The 15,188-nt window shown below is 44.9% G+C and overlaps 1 protein-coding gene across 2 annotated transcripts; it reads right to left on the bottom strand.

Moving 5' to 3' along the window:
* Positions 1–2,317: 2,317 nt before the first annotated feature.
* LOC117818973 (protein HIRA) lies at positions 2,318–15,040 on the bottom strand. Of its 2 annotated transcripts, none has more exons than XM_034692146.1 (20): positions 14,946–15,040; positions 14,691–14,851; positions 14,434–14,601; positions 14,229–14,342; positions 13,942–14,012; positions 12,809–12,914; positions 12,361–12,582; positions 12,194–12,279; positions 10,959–11,153; positions 10,728–10,865; positions 10,418–10,637; positions 10,140–10,247; positions 8,745–8,893; positions 8,482–8,643; positions 8,323–8,381; positions 7,360–7,465; positions 7,128–7,250; positions 6,844–7,007; positions 6,651–6,739; positions 2,318–4,940 (listed from the first exon to the last, which is right to left on the bottom strand). In XM_034692146.1, the coding sequence occupies exons 1-20, from the start codon at positions 15,034–15,036 to the stop codon at positions 4,824–4,826; spliced, it is 2,649 nt and encodes an 882-aa protein (XP_034548037.1). In that variant the 5' UTR covers positions 15,037–15,040; the 3' UTR covers positions 2,318–4,823. The 2 variants fall into 2 exon arrangements, with proteins under 2 accessions (XP_034548037.1, XP_034548036.1); XM_034692145.1 differs by having other exon boundaries at positions 10,397–10,637.
* Between the last annotated feature and the right edge of the window lie 148 nt (positions 15,041–15,188).

Below are 15,188 nucleotides of genomic sequence, written 5' to 3' on the forward strand. Positions count from 1 at the left end.
TTAATTTCAACTTGTTTACATAACCAACAAAGAGGTGGAGGTGAAGCTAGCTTAGCCTTGCAATAAGCCACGCCCCTAATTATGCCTGATCTTGTTTAACTTTTAAAGCCTTAAAGATAGAAGTCCCTCGACGGCGCTTTCAGCTGAAAAAACCTCTCTGTGGAGCAGTGTTCATTTTGGCGACTATTTTAGATGTAGTCTTAGTCTTTAGATTAAATGTTAGTTTTAGTCACATGTCAGTATTTTCAGCCATTTATAGTTTTAGTCGACGAAAACTCAAAACATGATAGTCTTTGATTTTTGTTGAAACATCTTCACTCTTTAAATAATTCATGTAGTGGATCAGATATCAGTATCAGGGTTAAACCAAGAGTTAAAATCATCAACACTCCTTTAACACTTTAGTGTAATATCTGAAGTGAAATAATTCAACCTGGCCCTGATAAAATGTTAAAAGAAAACATTCTTGATGTGACCACTGTGACTGTATTTTGATTCTCTTGACACACAGAAAAATGCCATGAAAGGACTGTATTGCACATTTACGACAGTCCTTGAATGCACCTGCAGTGACAGGCGCACTGCAGCTCACCTGCTGCAGGTAGAGACCAAGCTAACACTGAGCCCCTCAGATAAGAACTCAGCCTGTCACAGGAGGCATCACTTTTATTCCTTAAAGGTGACATATCATCAACATATATTGGTCTAAGAGGTCCCCAAAACATGTCTTTAAAGTTTATGCTCAAAAAAACACTTTGAAATCAGATTCTGGTCTGCCTGAAAAACCCTCTTCTTCAGCCCTGCTCAGAACACTCTGTTTTCTCTCTGACCACGCCCCCTCAGGAAGTGGGTGTGGCCTCGGCTCTCCAGCACGTTGATCTAATGTTTACATGTTGGCTGAATATACACGGCTGCTCCCAGACCCGCGTCACTTCAACCCTCTGAATCTGATCCAGAATCTGATCCTGACGGAGAGACGCCTGCAGCAGGACCTTTCTGAAGGATTGGTCACAGATTTAGTGTTTCTTGTTGTTTTATTTGTCAGCATGTCGACGTGTGTCTTGGTACACAGCTACCAACATGTAGCTATGTGGCTATGCTAACTAGCGCTAGCACTTATCCATGATAAATAAAAATCATCCACTAGATCTTCAAATCTGCAGACGTGGGGAGTGAAACCGACCTCTGCCAGAAAGGCAGCAGGGACCTTTATGAAGGATTGGTCACAGATTCTGTTACTTGTTGTTTTATTTGTCAGTATGTCGACGTGTGTCTTGGTACACAGCTACAGCTACAGCTACAGCTACAGCTACAGCTACAGCTACAGCTACAGCTACAGCTACAGCTACAGCTACAGCTACAGCTACAGCTACGACATGTAGCTATGTGGCTATGCTAACTAGCGCTAGCACTTTTCCATGAAAACTAAAAATCCTCCACTAGATCTTCAAATCTGCAGACGTGGGGAGTCAAAGCGACCTTTGTGTTTATTAAGACAGCCTACAACTAGCATACCTCCCTCCTAAGCTCCTTGTTAGCACACATGTGTGCAGGGAATGAAAAACGGAGGAGGGGTTGAGTTGTATTTTATACAGTCTATGGGCTGAACAAGCTCCGAGCTCTGACTTCCTGTTACAGACCGGATGGCGTTGTGACGTATGAAAAACACTGAAAACTGAAACGGCTGGTTTCAGCACACATTTACAGAAAGGTGGAGAAATCAGAACAGGGGCAGAATGGAGTCTTTGACTTTTCAGGGGGTTTGTAGACAGGGACACAGATTTCAGGGAGAGAACTGTTAAAAAGTTGATGTTGCATGATATGTCACCTTTAAATCACGTCGTAGTAGCTAGCTTTTCCCAGGCGGTGGGCTATAGAAGGAGAAACAGAAGTCTCGCGTATCTGCTGTGGAGCAGTCGGGAGCCAGAGGAAGTTAACACACTGATTAAGAGTGTAATTTATAAGCTGTGCTGCGGAGACGGAGCGGAGACGGACCGCACGCTGACCTCCTCGGCTTTTGGAGACAGCCTCAAGTGGACACACGGGGAACTGCAGTTTCTAGCACTTTCAGATTAGCTTCTTGTGTCATCATCCCTGAAGGTTGCCGATCGGGACTGACTCGCTTTTGGAGCCTGATCTTTAGTAGGTAATCTCCCGTGCTGATTTTTATTGCATTGCTCCAGAAATTGGTGCACTCCTTGTTTTATAACTTACATGTAAAGTACATTATAAATAAAATGTACTCTATATTTTTTAATCATCCCACTCTCACTTCCTCTCTCACACACTTTTTTAAACACACTCAAACACAGAACGATTCGACTCTTTCAACATTTATTTTTTTACTTTCTTCAAAAGCAAAATGGCAGCTCATCTCTGCTTGTTTTTCTTTTTCTTATAGAAAAATTAAACAAAAAAATGCCTCGTACAAACATTTAAAAATGACTAACAGCAAAAAAAAAAAAAGCAACAGAAGAGAAAGAAAGAGAGAAATGCTGTACATATTACAGAAAGAGGACCTCCTCTGTCGTCTGCTCTTCACAATGACAGCAGTAAACAAGCTTCCTAAGCTCACACTCTTCATCTATATACACACACAGTCTGACAGAGGGAAGGAGCTCAGCCAGGCGGTTCACCTTTTAGATCCTGAAACCTGTGAAAATGTCAAGTTAGTGGATGTCGGACAGGAAACGTTTCCTCTCCTCGGTCTCCTCTTTGAAGTGGTTTTTTTTAGAGACGAACATCAGCGGAGGAGAACGGAGACGCGGTATTTACAAAGAGGAGGAAACGTTCCTGCGGCGGCGCTCTGTGATCGCAGCACGACCGACGAACGTTCACATGATTCCCCCGGAGCGGTCGCAAACGGTCTGCGATCCCGCCGAGCGACCGCATGGATACGTTAAAAACTGCACCTGATGTGGAACGAGAGAGGGAGGCTCCTCGTGTTTACAAACTGAGATCTGTTCGGATGTGACGGTTAAAAGTCTGAGTATAAAGTTCCTGCTGGACGACAACATTATATACGATAGAATCCAGATATCATGATTTACACGCACGTTTAATTCTTTACAAAACAGCGTCGGAGGGAGGGAGGGTGTTCTTCGTGACGCTCAGGTGAAACTGTGAGGAGACGCGATGTGAGACTCCTGATTTCATCCTTCAGTTTCATTTTGAATCCTTTAAAAGAATCGATCAAAGCTCTGAGAGGACGGGAGGAAGATAACCTGCTGATGCATTTAGTCCCTCACGTGTTCCTCCTGTTAAAGCTGCTGTGAGGAACTGTATCGATTCTGGCGCCCCCTTGTGGACAACACGATACCTCTCATCTCTTATCCTGTACATGCAAAATTTGTATCTTCAGACAATAACCTCATCCTGTTGTGTTTAACATACAAATGTATTATTATTTGCCATGAAAATAGCAAAACAGGGTGTTTCTAAAGCGGGATGTCAATCATCTGATCTGACACCTCCCCCCTCAGAGCGGTGTCAGGCATTAAACATGACAACAGAGAAGCTATCAGTGTTGTTGTGGATGGTCTTGTTTGCTCTTGAAGGTCATAAAGAGGCATCAGTATCAGTTTCAGTCTGTTTATCAACCACTTAAAAAACTCCTCACAGTGCCTTTAAGTCAGGGACAGAATGTTTCTGCAAGATTTCTTATCAGAGTAAAAAAAAAAAGGCAAAGATGTGAAAAACTCCTCCTCCATATATCCTCTAAATCACCATTTATATTTCACTGTGACCACAGGGGAAAATAAAGTTTGTCATCCTTCCATCTTATGAGCTGTTTGTTGTTGCAGTACTTCTTTTGGCCACAAGAGGCCGCAATGCTCCAGTGTCTGCAGAGACAGGATGCTTCACAGACGAACATAAAGACAGTTAAAGGATCATTCTGTGAAACTTTCCTCCTCCAAAGTGAGGAAGAAAGGCAAGTTTGTCATCCTTCCATCTTTTGAGCTGTTTGTTGTTGCAGTACTTCTCTTGGCCACTAGAGGCCGCAATGCTCCACTTAAACGGTGCAGAGGTGACCTCGCTGCTCAAAGAGGAGCATGACAGAAGTGTCTGCTTCACAGGCGAACATAAAGACAGTTAAAGGATCATTCTGTGAAACTTTCCTCCTCCAAAGTGAGGAAGGAAGACGAGTTTTTCTTCCTCTTGTTTCCTCTCAGAGCTTTGACGTACCTGCTTTAAGTGCTTCACCTCGCAGACGTCCTTCCTGTGTTTAAATATCTGAAGCGGTGACCTCTCTGTGATTTCATATTTTGGCTGCACCTTCATCTGGACGCCCTCCTCCTCCTCCTCCTCCTCCTCCTCCTCCTCCTCCTCCTCCTCCTCCTCCTCCTCACACACAGACCTGTGGTAACATCTACACTTAAAGGCATCACTTTGGTACAAGCATATTGCTTCTTAACATCCCCTCTGATTCGTCCGTCTCCTCTGCGAGCGTCTCTCTCTTCAGATTGATTTCATGGCTGCTGAAGCTGCGAACGGGAGCGGCGACCCCCCCCCGCCGCGGGCCCCTCTCTCTCTTCGGTTATTCTCAGTTCATGATTGGGGGAGTGCAGGAGAGAGGTGCATAGGTCAGAGGAACACGGCGAGCAGGAAGAAGAAGGACACAAAGACGACAGCTCAACGTGACGTTGTGATTAGAAAATAAAAAAGAAGCACCCATGTCTCGAGGCCGGTCCGAGCGCTCACAGCCGAGGACCCGCTGTGATTGAAAGTCTCACCGAACACCAGGACGTGTTTGTGTCAGTCTGTGTGTCTCCCTGTGTGTGTCTGTGTGGGTGTGTGTGTGTGTGTGCGTGTAGAAGTGTGTGTTATTTGTTGCGTAGCAGCTCCAGCTGGTCCTGGTACTCCGTGAACAGTCTCTGGAATCGCAGGTTCTCACCGATGACGGGTAAAACCTCCCGCAGTAACTCACGCTTACGTAGACCCTGAACACGGAGAGACAATAAGAAGAAATCAACATCATGAAGGAGAGGGGGCGGGGCTAGGGGAGAGGGGGCGGAGCTAGCAGTGGAATGAGTTTAGAGATCATGTGCAGCAGGAGCAGCAGAGTTCTGGGGTCTTTTAACCGGATGCGTCCCTCATAAACGTCTTTAGACGATCATTAAATATCTGAGCTCTGCTTCAACCTAAAGGTGCATTTGAACCAAGAGTCCCGGTGTCTTTTAGCCCCCAGAACTACTTTCCCCTGAACTAAAAGGTTCCTGTGCCCCCATTGTTGTCTGTGTTTGGACCGCGGGCTGAAGTCCTGGGTAGATTGTGTAAATCAGGCCAGTGACGTATGGAGGAAAAAAAAGTAAATGCACTACACCACCAGACCAGTAGAGGGCAGTAACACAAAGAGGAATGCCATTCATCACAGATGACACCATAGAAGCAGACGGACAGGCAGGTATCATTCTGAGCAACACAACAGTTAGCCTGTTAGCATGAAGAGACTCAAAAAGCCGTGATCGCAGAGATCGGCCGGTGTTTTGGTTTAAACAGCGACCCTGTTAACTGGAGACTCTCAGCCGGATGCATCCCTCATAAACGTCTTTAGACCATCATTAAATATCTGATGAGGATATTTTGAAATCTTAATAAAAACTAAACTAGTTTGCATTCCCAGGAACTCCCTCTGTGTTTCAACAGCTGTGTAAACTCCACAAACACTGACACGTTCAGCTGAAGGTCTCCAGTTTACAGGGTCACTTTTAAAAGCGGAACACCGGGAGGTGAGACTCATTCACGGTGGGCTGAGAGAAGACTACTGTTACAAGCTGCTAAATCAAGAGAATCACAGCTTCTTTTAACTACCTCTGCAACTCACCACTGCACTTTATCATATTATTTTAGCCTGTACATATTAGTCAAGCCTATTTGTTGTTTCTTGTATTTATAGCTAAGGTTATTGTTATTATATTTTTTATTTTATTTTTTATTGTAGTTCTTATTCTTATTCCTATTCTTATGCCTTGTACAAAGAGAGCACAGTTTACCAAAGTCAAATTCCTTGTGTGTTCAAGCATACTTGGCGAATAAAGCTGATTCTGATTCTGATTCTGATTCTTCTGAGCTTCTTCTTTTGAAAAGTACACACACATACAAAAAAGATAGAACAAATAAAAACTAATGAAAGAAAGAGAAATCAAGAGAATCACAGATGGAAAAAAAAACAATGACTGTGAATGGTTTTTGGAAAAATTTGACAAAAAAAAAAAAAAAATTGAAATTTTTTTGAAAACAAATATTTGACATAACATTTTTGAAAAAAAAAATTCAAAAAAAAAATTTTGAAATTTTTTTTTTTGCAAAAGATTTTTTTTTTGCAAAAGATTTTTTTTTTGCAAAAGATTTTTTTTTGAAATTTTTTTTTTTTTGAAAAAAACATTTTTGGAAAAAAAAATTGAAAAAAAAAGTTTTGAAAAAAAATAATTTGAAAAAAAGTTGACCCGGTTGTATGTGATGCTATTGTGGACGGAGGGCGGAATAAAAACACTGCGGTTGATCTACCAATCAGACACGTTCAGCATTGCAGGCCCCGCCCCCTGAAAGTCCCACGACCTTTGAAAAGTACTATCCCCCTAGCAGGGTCTTTTTAGGGGGGAGATTATCAACCCCTGAACTAAATTTAGACCCTGGTGTTGATGTCTTACCAGAGTGGTCGGCTCCCAGGACGTCGTCGCTGATTTGTGGACCGGACCGAGCAGCTCCTGACAGAGCTCTCTGAGACGAAACTCTGAGCCTGAAGAGAACACACACACACACACACACACACACACACACACACCTTAGGAATCAAACTCTAAAAGAAGTCTGTAATAAATGTCACGCTCTCTGGATTCGTACCTTCGTTGACGAGGAATCGGGCGTAGATGAGCAGCCAGTAGCGGTACTCGTGCGAAGACTGCAGCGTCAGAGCAGACGCCAGCTGGTTCTCCAGGAAGGCGAGCGTCATGCTCTGCTGCAGGTGGTGCGGGGTGGAGGAGAGGCGGGACGCCAGGCGACCGGCGCTGCACAGACGAGAGAGAGAGAGAGAGAGGGAGAGAGGGAGAGAGAGTCACCACTTCTACCTTCACTCCATCATGTCAGGAGATAACAGGCTGGTGGGAGATTTAATACGAGTGTCGTACTTGAGGTTGCGTCCCTGCATGACAGCCAGCGGCCCCGAGGACACAGGTGCATCATGGGTAGGAAGGCAGCTCCTGAAGTCGGCACACTGGACCAGAGAGTCTCCTTTGTCTGCGATCAGAGTCCTGAGGGAGACAGGAAGTAGTAAAAGTTTAAACTCTCTGTCATCGTTAGCTAACAGCGTCTCTGTCTTTAGGTCATGTGTGTGTGTGTCTCCTCCTGTCCGTCTCTCACCATGTCTCCAACGACGAGCTGAAGCAGTACGACTTCCCGTTGGACAGACCGATGACGGGGACTCCCTGCTGAGTCAGCAGAGACTGAGACACTGTGGTGTCAGCACCTACACACACACACACACACAAATAAAACTGTGTTACTGAGAGAAGCATGAACTCCTCAGACCTCTTGTTGTGACGTTTGCACTTCTAAACACACTTCAGTGGTTGCTGTGAGTTCAGGAGTGAAATCAAAGGTCCTGATGGAGGGATGTTAATATCATCGCCCTGCAGGAACATGAAACTGTCGATACGAGAATATTCATCTTTATTGGACGCCAGAGAGTCTTTACAAAGCGACCAAATGAATGAGGAGAGTAAGTGTTATAGTAGCTGTGATGGAGGGCGGAGCAGAGAGACACACAGCAGGCAGGGAGGAGGTGTGACCTCAGCAGTAAACAAACAAAACCTGACTTCCTGTGTTTACGTAAACAATCAGAGAATACAGTCTCTCATTTCTCTTTTCATCACTTTGTCTTCTTTCTCTCTCTCTCTCTCTCTCTCTCTCTCTCTCTCTCTCTCTCTCTCTCTCTCTCTCTCTCACTCTCTCACTCTCTCACTCTCTCACTCTCTCACTCTCTCTCTCTCTCATGTATGACTGTAGCTCTGTGCTTTAAACTCTTTGGGGCTCTTTAATATCATTTAAAGTAAGAATTATGGAGACTTTATAGATTTAGTGTTACAAAAGTGACATTTTCCAGGTAAGGCAACCTTCATAATGTGTATTTTACTGTTTGAAAGGATCAGATTTTGAGTATTCTTTATATATTTTAACTGTCATGTGATCAGTGACCTTCAAATGAACAAAAAGTGTTTGTTTTTGTTGACTTAAGACTTCATTATAGTTTCATTATAGACTTTGGATCTCAATGGGACTATTCCTGGTAAAATAAAGGTTAATAATCCTGCTGCAGTGTCTCACCTGTTAAAATAGTTGCCAGAGACTCGTTCTTCACCAGAGCCTTCTGCTTCTGGACGTCCCTGCATGTTAAAGAAATCATCATCAGTCAGCAGGACACTAAAGGCTGCTTCCTCCAATTGAATAAAGGAAACTGATGTTAGGAAATGAAGGAGCACTGACCAGACGGACAGCGTGGCTCCAGCGGTCAGGACCATGACAAAGTGGGCGGAGCAGTGCAGAGCAGACACGGGTGTGGCCAGCTGGATGGGTGGGAGGAGCCGCCGCCCACAGGAAGAGAACACGGACAACATCCTGTCCTGACTGACGGCGGCGATGACGTCACTGAGGAAGAAGAGGAGGGGGGGACAGATTTAGAGTTTTGAAGTATTTAAAGGATTATATCTGACTTTGTTGGTTTCTCTCAAAGCCGGCAGACTTCCTACCTGCTCCCTGCTGCCGTGACCACCGAGCAGGGCAGCAGCGTGTTCCAGTCCCGTCCGTCTCTGGAGCATCGCAGCTGACTGAGCTTCGAACCGGCAACCGAAGAAACCTCGTTCTCCACCTCCAGGATCACTGCGGGGTCCATGCTCACCTACACACACAGACACACACACACACCTGACTTACAGAGCTTCCAGAGGGCATATAAGGAGTCTTACCTAGCTTCTTCACATTAATACATCTGACCTTCTTCACGGAATGTTCCATTTGTTCTAGAACTCTGACATCAAAGGCCGGATTCTAGAACTCTGACATCAAAGGCCGGATTTTAGAACTCTGACATCAAAGGCCGGATTCTAGAATTCTGACATCGAAGGCCAAATTCTAGAATTCTGACATCAAAGGCCGGATTCTAGAATTCTGACATCAAAGGCCGGATTCTAGAATTCTGACATCAAAGGCCGGATTTTAGAACTCTGACATCAAAGGCTGGATTCTAGAATTCTGACATCAAAGGCTGGATTCTAGAACTCTGACATCAAAGGCCGGATTCTAGAATTCTGACATCAAAGGCCAAATTCTAGAATTCTGACATCAAAGGCCGGATTCTAGAATTCCGACTTCAAAGGCCAAATTCTAGAATTCTAACATTAAAGGCCAAATTCTAGAATTCTGACATCAAAGGCCAAATTCTAGAATTCTGACATCAAAGGCCGAATTCTAGAATTCTGACATCAAAGGTAGAATTCTAGAATTCTGACATCAAAGGCCGAATTCTAGAATTCTGACATCAAAGGTCGAATTCTAGAATTCTGACATCAAAGGTCGAATTCTAGAATTCTGACATCAAAGGTAGAATTCTGGAATTCTGACATCAAAGGCAGAATTCTAGAACACCTGCTGTTGCTCTCCATACAGACTGTTCTTCCTGCTGACACCTGATTGGTGGATACTACTCAGACTACAGACAGAGACCAGAACCCTTCTCAGACTAAAATCCAGACCCTGAGATCCAGATTCAACATGTCTCTGAATCAGAATCTGTAATTACAGGTTAGTTGTAGCTGAAAGTAAAAAGCTTTGTCAGGTCTGTCCTCAAGAGGAGAAGAAAACTATGTCTACAATGTTTGTTTGTTGAATGGAGGTCTATGAAAGAGGATTAGAGACACTGATGTTTTTTTAAGCTCTGAACTTCTTCACAGAATGTTCCATTTGTTCTCAGAATTCTGACATCAAAGACAGAATTCTAGAACACCTGCTGTTGCTCTCCATACAGACTGTTCTTCCTGCCGACACCTGATTGGTGGATACTCCTCAGACTACAGACAGACACCCTAACCCTTGTTCTAAAGTCCCTCCCTGTGCGTACAGACTCTAGGTTTGTTAGTAGAGGTTACCTGCAGACTGAAGGCCTTCTTTATACTGGGTGTAGGTAGTTTGAGAGCAGCGACAGGAGGTGGAAGAGCTGCCACCCTGCTGGGTTCCCGCTCTGCAGGAGGAGTCACCTGACAGGAGGAGGAGGGGAATATAACACTTAGATATTTTCTTCACATCTTCACAAAAGGAGCTTTTGAGCCCGACCTCCACTTCATACACATTTCAAAGTTAGGCTGTTGGATTTAAAATACACTTCTCAATCTTTCTATCTGTTCACCTTTTCCGTCCCTCTCTCTACCTGAGTGAAGGGTTGTGAAATCGTAGCGGCCATCTTTTCTTTCCTAGGCCGTCCCTTCTTCTTCTTCTCCACCACCTCCGCTCCGTCCATCAGCAGCTCGGGTTTCCTCTTGCTGAACGACAGGTTTTTGTTGATGGTGGCCATCTTGTCCTCGCTGTCGCTGCTGGTGTCCTCTTTGGATTTGATGTCCTTCAGGGCGGAGAGGCCGTCTTTTGGCCGCCTGGAGGAACAGAGAAACTTTGTTTTAGGAAATTTCTTTTACAGAAGACACGCTCACTCTTTACCACTTTACTCGTGTGGAATAAATCACCCGTCCAGAGGTGTGAGTCCAGCCGTATGTGTGATGGTGACCCCTGGTGTGGCCTTTGACCTCTCTGTGAACCTGGAGTCCAAAGCTTTCATGGGCTCGATCTTGGAGGCAGACGTCAGCAGCAGACACGACTTCACGCTGCAGAGAGAAAGAAGAAGATGAAGGGATGAAAGGGTAGCAGAAAAACAGAAGATCAGAAGACATGAGAAATAACACCCTCTCATCTTGTACCCGTCCTTGATGTCCTCCTTGTTGGAGCTGCCGGGTGGAGGCGAGGTGAGCATGGAGTCGTGGCCTGGCCGGAGCCCCAGAGAGGAGGCCTGTCCAGGGCTGGAGTCGGAGCTGAGCTGGGAGGTGAGCTGGATGGACATGGAGGAGCCGGAGGGCAGGATGGGAGCGCTGTTGAACAGAGCCGGAGAGAAATCCCTGCAGAGGAAGGAAGACGCTGATTTATTGATGTTTATGCAAGTATCAATGTTAGTGCTAATATCAACACCACAGCTGCTATCATTATTAATCTGACCGATGAAGAGGTTTTCAAATCAGGGCTGACATCTGTCAAGAAGACAGATTTGCTGTGCAGTGACTTCAATACTGTACGTCTGGATGAAGTGAATCAGCTCTGTGTTTAGTTTAACTCAGAGTGGTAAAGTTTTCCAGCCTCTTTTATAATAATTATAATAATAATACATTTTATATAAAAGCACCTTTCTTAACACTCAAGGCTACTTTACAGAAGGATTAACACGCCACACCACATAAAATAAATAAAAACAACAAGCAAATTAACACTAAATTAAAAATGAAGCAGTGGATATTAAACAGAGAATGCAGTTTGAAACAGATGGGTTTTGAGTTTTGATTTGAAGAGGGGTAGAGAGTCAGAGTTTCTGATGTCTGGTGGGAGTGAGTTCCAGAGTTGGGGAGCAGAGTGACTGAACGCCCTGCTCCCCATGGTCCTGAGACGGGCAGGGGGCACAGAGAGGTGGGGGGAGGAGGAAGACCTGAGGGAGCCAGAGGGGGTGACAATGTGGAGGAGATCAGACAGATACAGGGGGCGAGGTTGTGGATGGTCTTGAATGTGTACAGGAGGATTTTGAAGGAGATTCTGAGTTTAACTGGGAGCCAGTGAAGCTGCTGGAGGACGGGGTGATGTGGTGGAAGGAGGGGGTTCTAGTGATGATGCGGGCTGCAGAGTTCTGGACCAGTTGAAGCTTATGGAGGGATTTGTGAGGATACACTGAAGAGGAGTGAATTACAATAATTGATACGGGAGGTGACGAAGCTGTGGACCAGGATAGGAGTGGTGTGAGGGGTGAGAGAGGGGCAGAGACGGTTGATGTTGCAGAGGTGGAAATATGCAGACCGGGTTATGTTATTGATATGAGAGTGGAAGGGAGCTGTCGAGGATGACACCCAGACTCTTTACCTCTTTATCCCCCTGACTGTGTCTCATGTTCACCTACCCCGTATCCAGCTGAGCGATGCAGAGCGGCGTGATTCGTCTCCTGCCGTCTGCTGTTCTTGTTTCCACCTGCTTCTTCAGAAGGTTCTGCAGGACACCAAAAAGAAAACATCAGAGAGAGTAATCTCTTATCATTCACTTTAAAATGCAGAGTGAACGGTCTCTCACCTTCCTGATGTCTTCCAGAGACTCCCCGTTCATCACGCTGTTGAGTTTTGGAGCAGAGGACTCGGCCCCCATGCTCCCGGGTCCCGCGTTGGCCTGGGCCGAGTTCTGCCGCTCCTGCTGGTATTTGAGCATCTCTGGGTTCTCGATGATGGTGGTGGAGAGCTGGGCCTCTGTGCTGGTTATAGCCAGACTCTTACCGTAGATGTTCTGGTGGATGCTGTTCTGTAGGTCAGAGGGAGACGAGGGGAGAGGTTTGATTTGGGGTCTTTGTAGTTTCCATTAAATGATGGAAGAAAAGAAAGCATTGAAAGAGAGGAATGGGAAAACCTCAGGAAAGTAAGATGTGACGTAAAAGCTTGTGTTGGTTGTAAGTTGTGTATTTGGTGTGAATCATGTGACCACCCACTTCCTGTTCATGGTTTCATTGAAAAACTCTAAGAGGTCTCACCTTCTCCTCCTCGCTCAGAGGATCTCCTAACTCATCCAATGAGAAGTCCAGGTAGGCCACGGTGCCATCCATCGAACACACCAACATCCCCAGACCGGTCAGGGTCCTAAAACACACACACACACACACACACACACACACACACACACACACACTCAGTGATGAGGCGGGGGGGACCACAGATGTCTCACTACACTGTTTATCTGTGAACTTTGTGACAGATGCATTTAACCCTCTGAGCTGTACTGTCGAGGACACACTCTGATCAGGTGCTCATAAATTACTGAATGATTCAAAAACTTGAGGTACCCGTCAGGAACTGAAACACTTGAAGATGCAAAATCAAAGAGGGACCGTTGGTCAATGATCTGCAGACCCTAAAACAACAATAACCAACTAACCCTCTGGACCAACCTCCCAGAGGCGATCAGCAGCTTCTTTATCCTCTTTTAAAAACACATTTTGATAAAGGTGCTTTTACAGGAGATGTTACCTGAGTGTGTTCAATCAAGAGGTTTTTATTCTTTTTTAAAGCAGCATCACTGGCAGAATTTATAATTTCATTTTATGATTTTGTATTTTCTATATTTTCAATTTCTATATTTTTTTATTTCCAAAATATATTTTAAATTTGAATATTTAAATTTTTTCATATTTTCAATATTTTCATATTTTTTTTTACATTTTTTACATTTTCATATTTTGTATATTTTGTTTATTTTCATGTTACATTTTCATATTTGTTTTATTTTCAATATTTTATTATATCTTAACTATTTTATTCCATTTTAATATTTTATATTTCTGAATGTTTTAATCTTTTATCTTTTGTTGTTTTTATTCTGACAATATTTCCTTTTATTGATCTCCCTCCTTTGTTGTCTTATTTTGTAAAGCACTTTGTTACCCTGTTTTAAAAAGTGTTTTATAAATAAAGATTACTATTATTATTATTATTATTATTATTATTATTATTATTATTATTATCATAATAACAGTAGAAGCCTTGGAATAAGAATACTGGAGTTCCTCTTGAGGTCTTTGAAACATGCTCAAATTAAACATCTCTGTTTGTGTTTATCTACAGTTTGTTCTGCTTTGTGATGACATCATAGCCTGAGATATAAACTCACCAGGAGATGTCCATGATGGATTTATCAAACAGGTCATGGATGACCACCAGGGGGCGCTTCAGAGAGGTCAGCTGAGGAGAGGACACACAAAGAGAGGGGCAGCGTTAGTGATGGATGGTGTCTGCTGCTGCTGAGAGGTTATTCAGACTCAGAGCTTTAAAACGTGTCGATGCTTCTCCAGTTTTCTAATGAGTCTGAGAGTTTGTACGTGGACTCAGACGTTCTCTGGTGCAGCTGAGATAAAAACAGGAGACGTAGATCTCTGACAAACGGAGGAGTGGACTGACCCAGACGGAGAGCGACCGGTCTTTACTGCCCACAGCGCAGCAGCAGTACGGACAGCCGGGTTTAGGGGCGCTGCCGTTCTTCTGCTTCTTCTTAAAGATCTTTGGGTTGAATTTCTGGAAGAAGAAGAAACAGATCCATGAGTGAGGAGACGGATGAGAGGAGAGACTCGTTTAGAGGAGGAGTGTGTGGATAAGACGTCCTCACCACCACAGTCACAGCTTTACGGTGACCCACAAAGTCCATGTTCGTCTTCCAGCCGTCTCGCTCCACGATCTGAGCCGTGGGGCCGGAGTTGTTCATGGCGTGAGCCGACACCAGGTACTGACCGTCTGGAGACCAGGACAGACGCAGGACGTGGGTCGTCCCTCCACACTGAGACACAGATGAGGAGGAGAGTTCAGAGAATGGTTCATGACGCTTCAGATGAGAGGTTGAAAAGAGACGTGTGCGTGTGTGTGTACCTCGCTGAAGGGTTTGGTGATGTTGGCGTCCATCTGCCAGTCCACCGTCCGCCACACTTTGAGGCTGTGGTCGTCAGCCTGAGAGGCGATGTACTTCCCCACCGGGTCCCACGTCAGACCTTTAACCAGCCCGGTGTGACCTCGCAGACACGTCACCATCTCTGCAGGGAGAGCGAGCGCAGAGAGACGGTCACAAACAGAACACAACTCTTCCTTCATGCTCTGATTCTGAGTTCAGGTTTCTGCGACTCCTACCTGGAAACTTGCGAGCGTTCCAGATGACGATGGTGTTGTCCACGCTGCAGGAGGCGAGCCACACGTCGTGAGGAGACCACGCCACGTCCATTACGTCTGCACACAAAACACACACGATGAAGATAAGGCGTCTCTGAAGGCGTTTTTCAACCAGAGGAACTTTACCCCTGAACTACGAGCGTTTCGACCGGTGGACCCAGGGTCTAAATTTAGTTCAGGGGTAGATAATCTCTCCCCTAAAAA

The sequence above is a fragment of the Notolabrus celidotus genome, chromosome 9, assembly GCF_009762535.1.
Source record: "Notolabrus celidotus isolate fNotCel1 chromosome 9, fNotCel1.pri, whole genome shotgun sequence".
NCBI lineage: Eukaryota > Metazoa > Chordata > Actinopteri > Labriformes > Labridae > Notolabrus > Notolabrus celidotus.

What these genes read in the sequence shown, in the direction of transcription:
- LOC117818973 (XM_034692145.1), bottom strand. Translation starts at nt 15,036, where the DNA reads ATGGACGTGGCGTGGTCTCCTCACGACGTGTGGCTCGCCTCCTGCAGC. An exon ending in TCCATCATGGACATCTCCTG is followed by an intron (nt 12,915 to 13,941) that starts GTGAGTTTATAT and finishes TGTGTGTTTTAG; the next exon opens with GACCCTGACCGGTCTGGGGA. An exon ending in GGAGCCACGCTGTCCGTCTG is followed by an intron (nt 8,382 to 8,481) that starts GTCAGTGCTCCT and finishes TTTAACATGCAG; the next exon opens with GGACGTCCAGAAGCAGAAGG.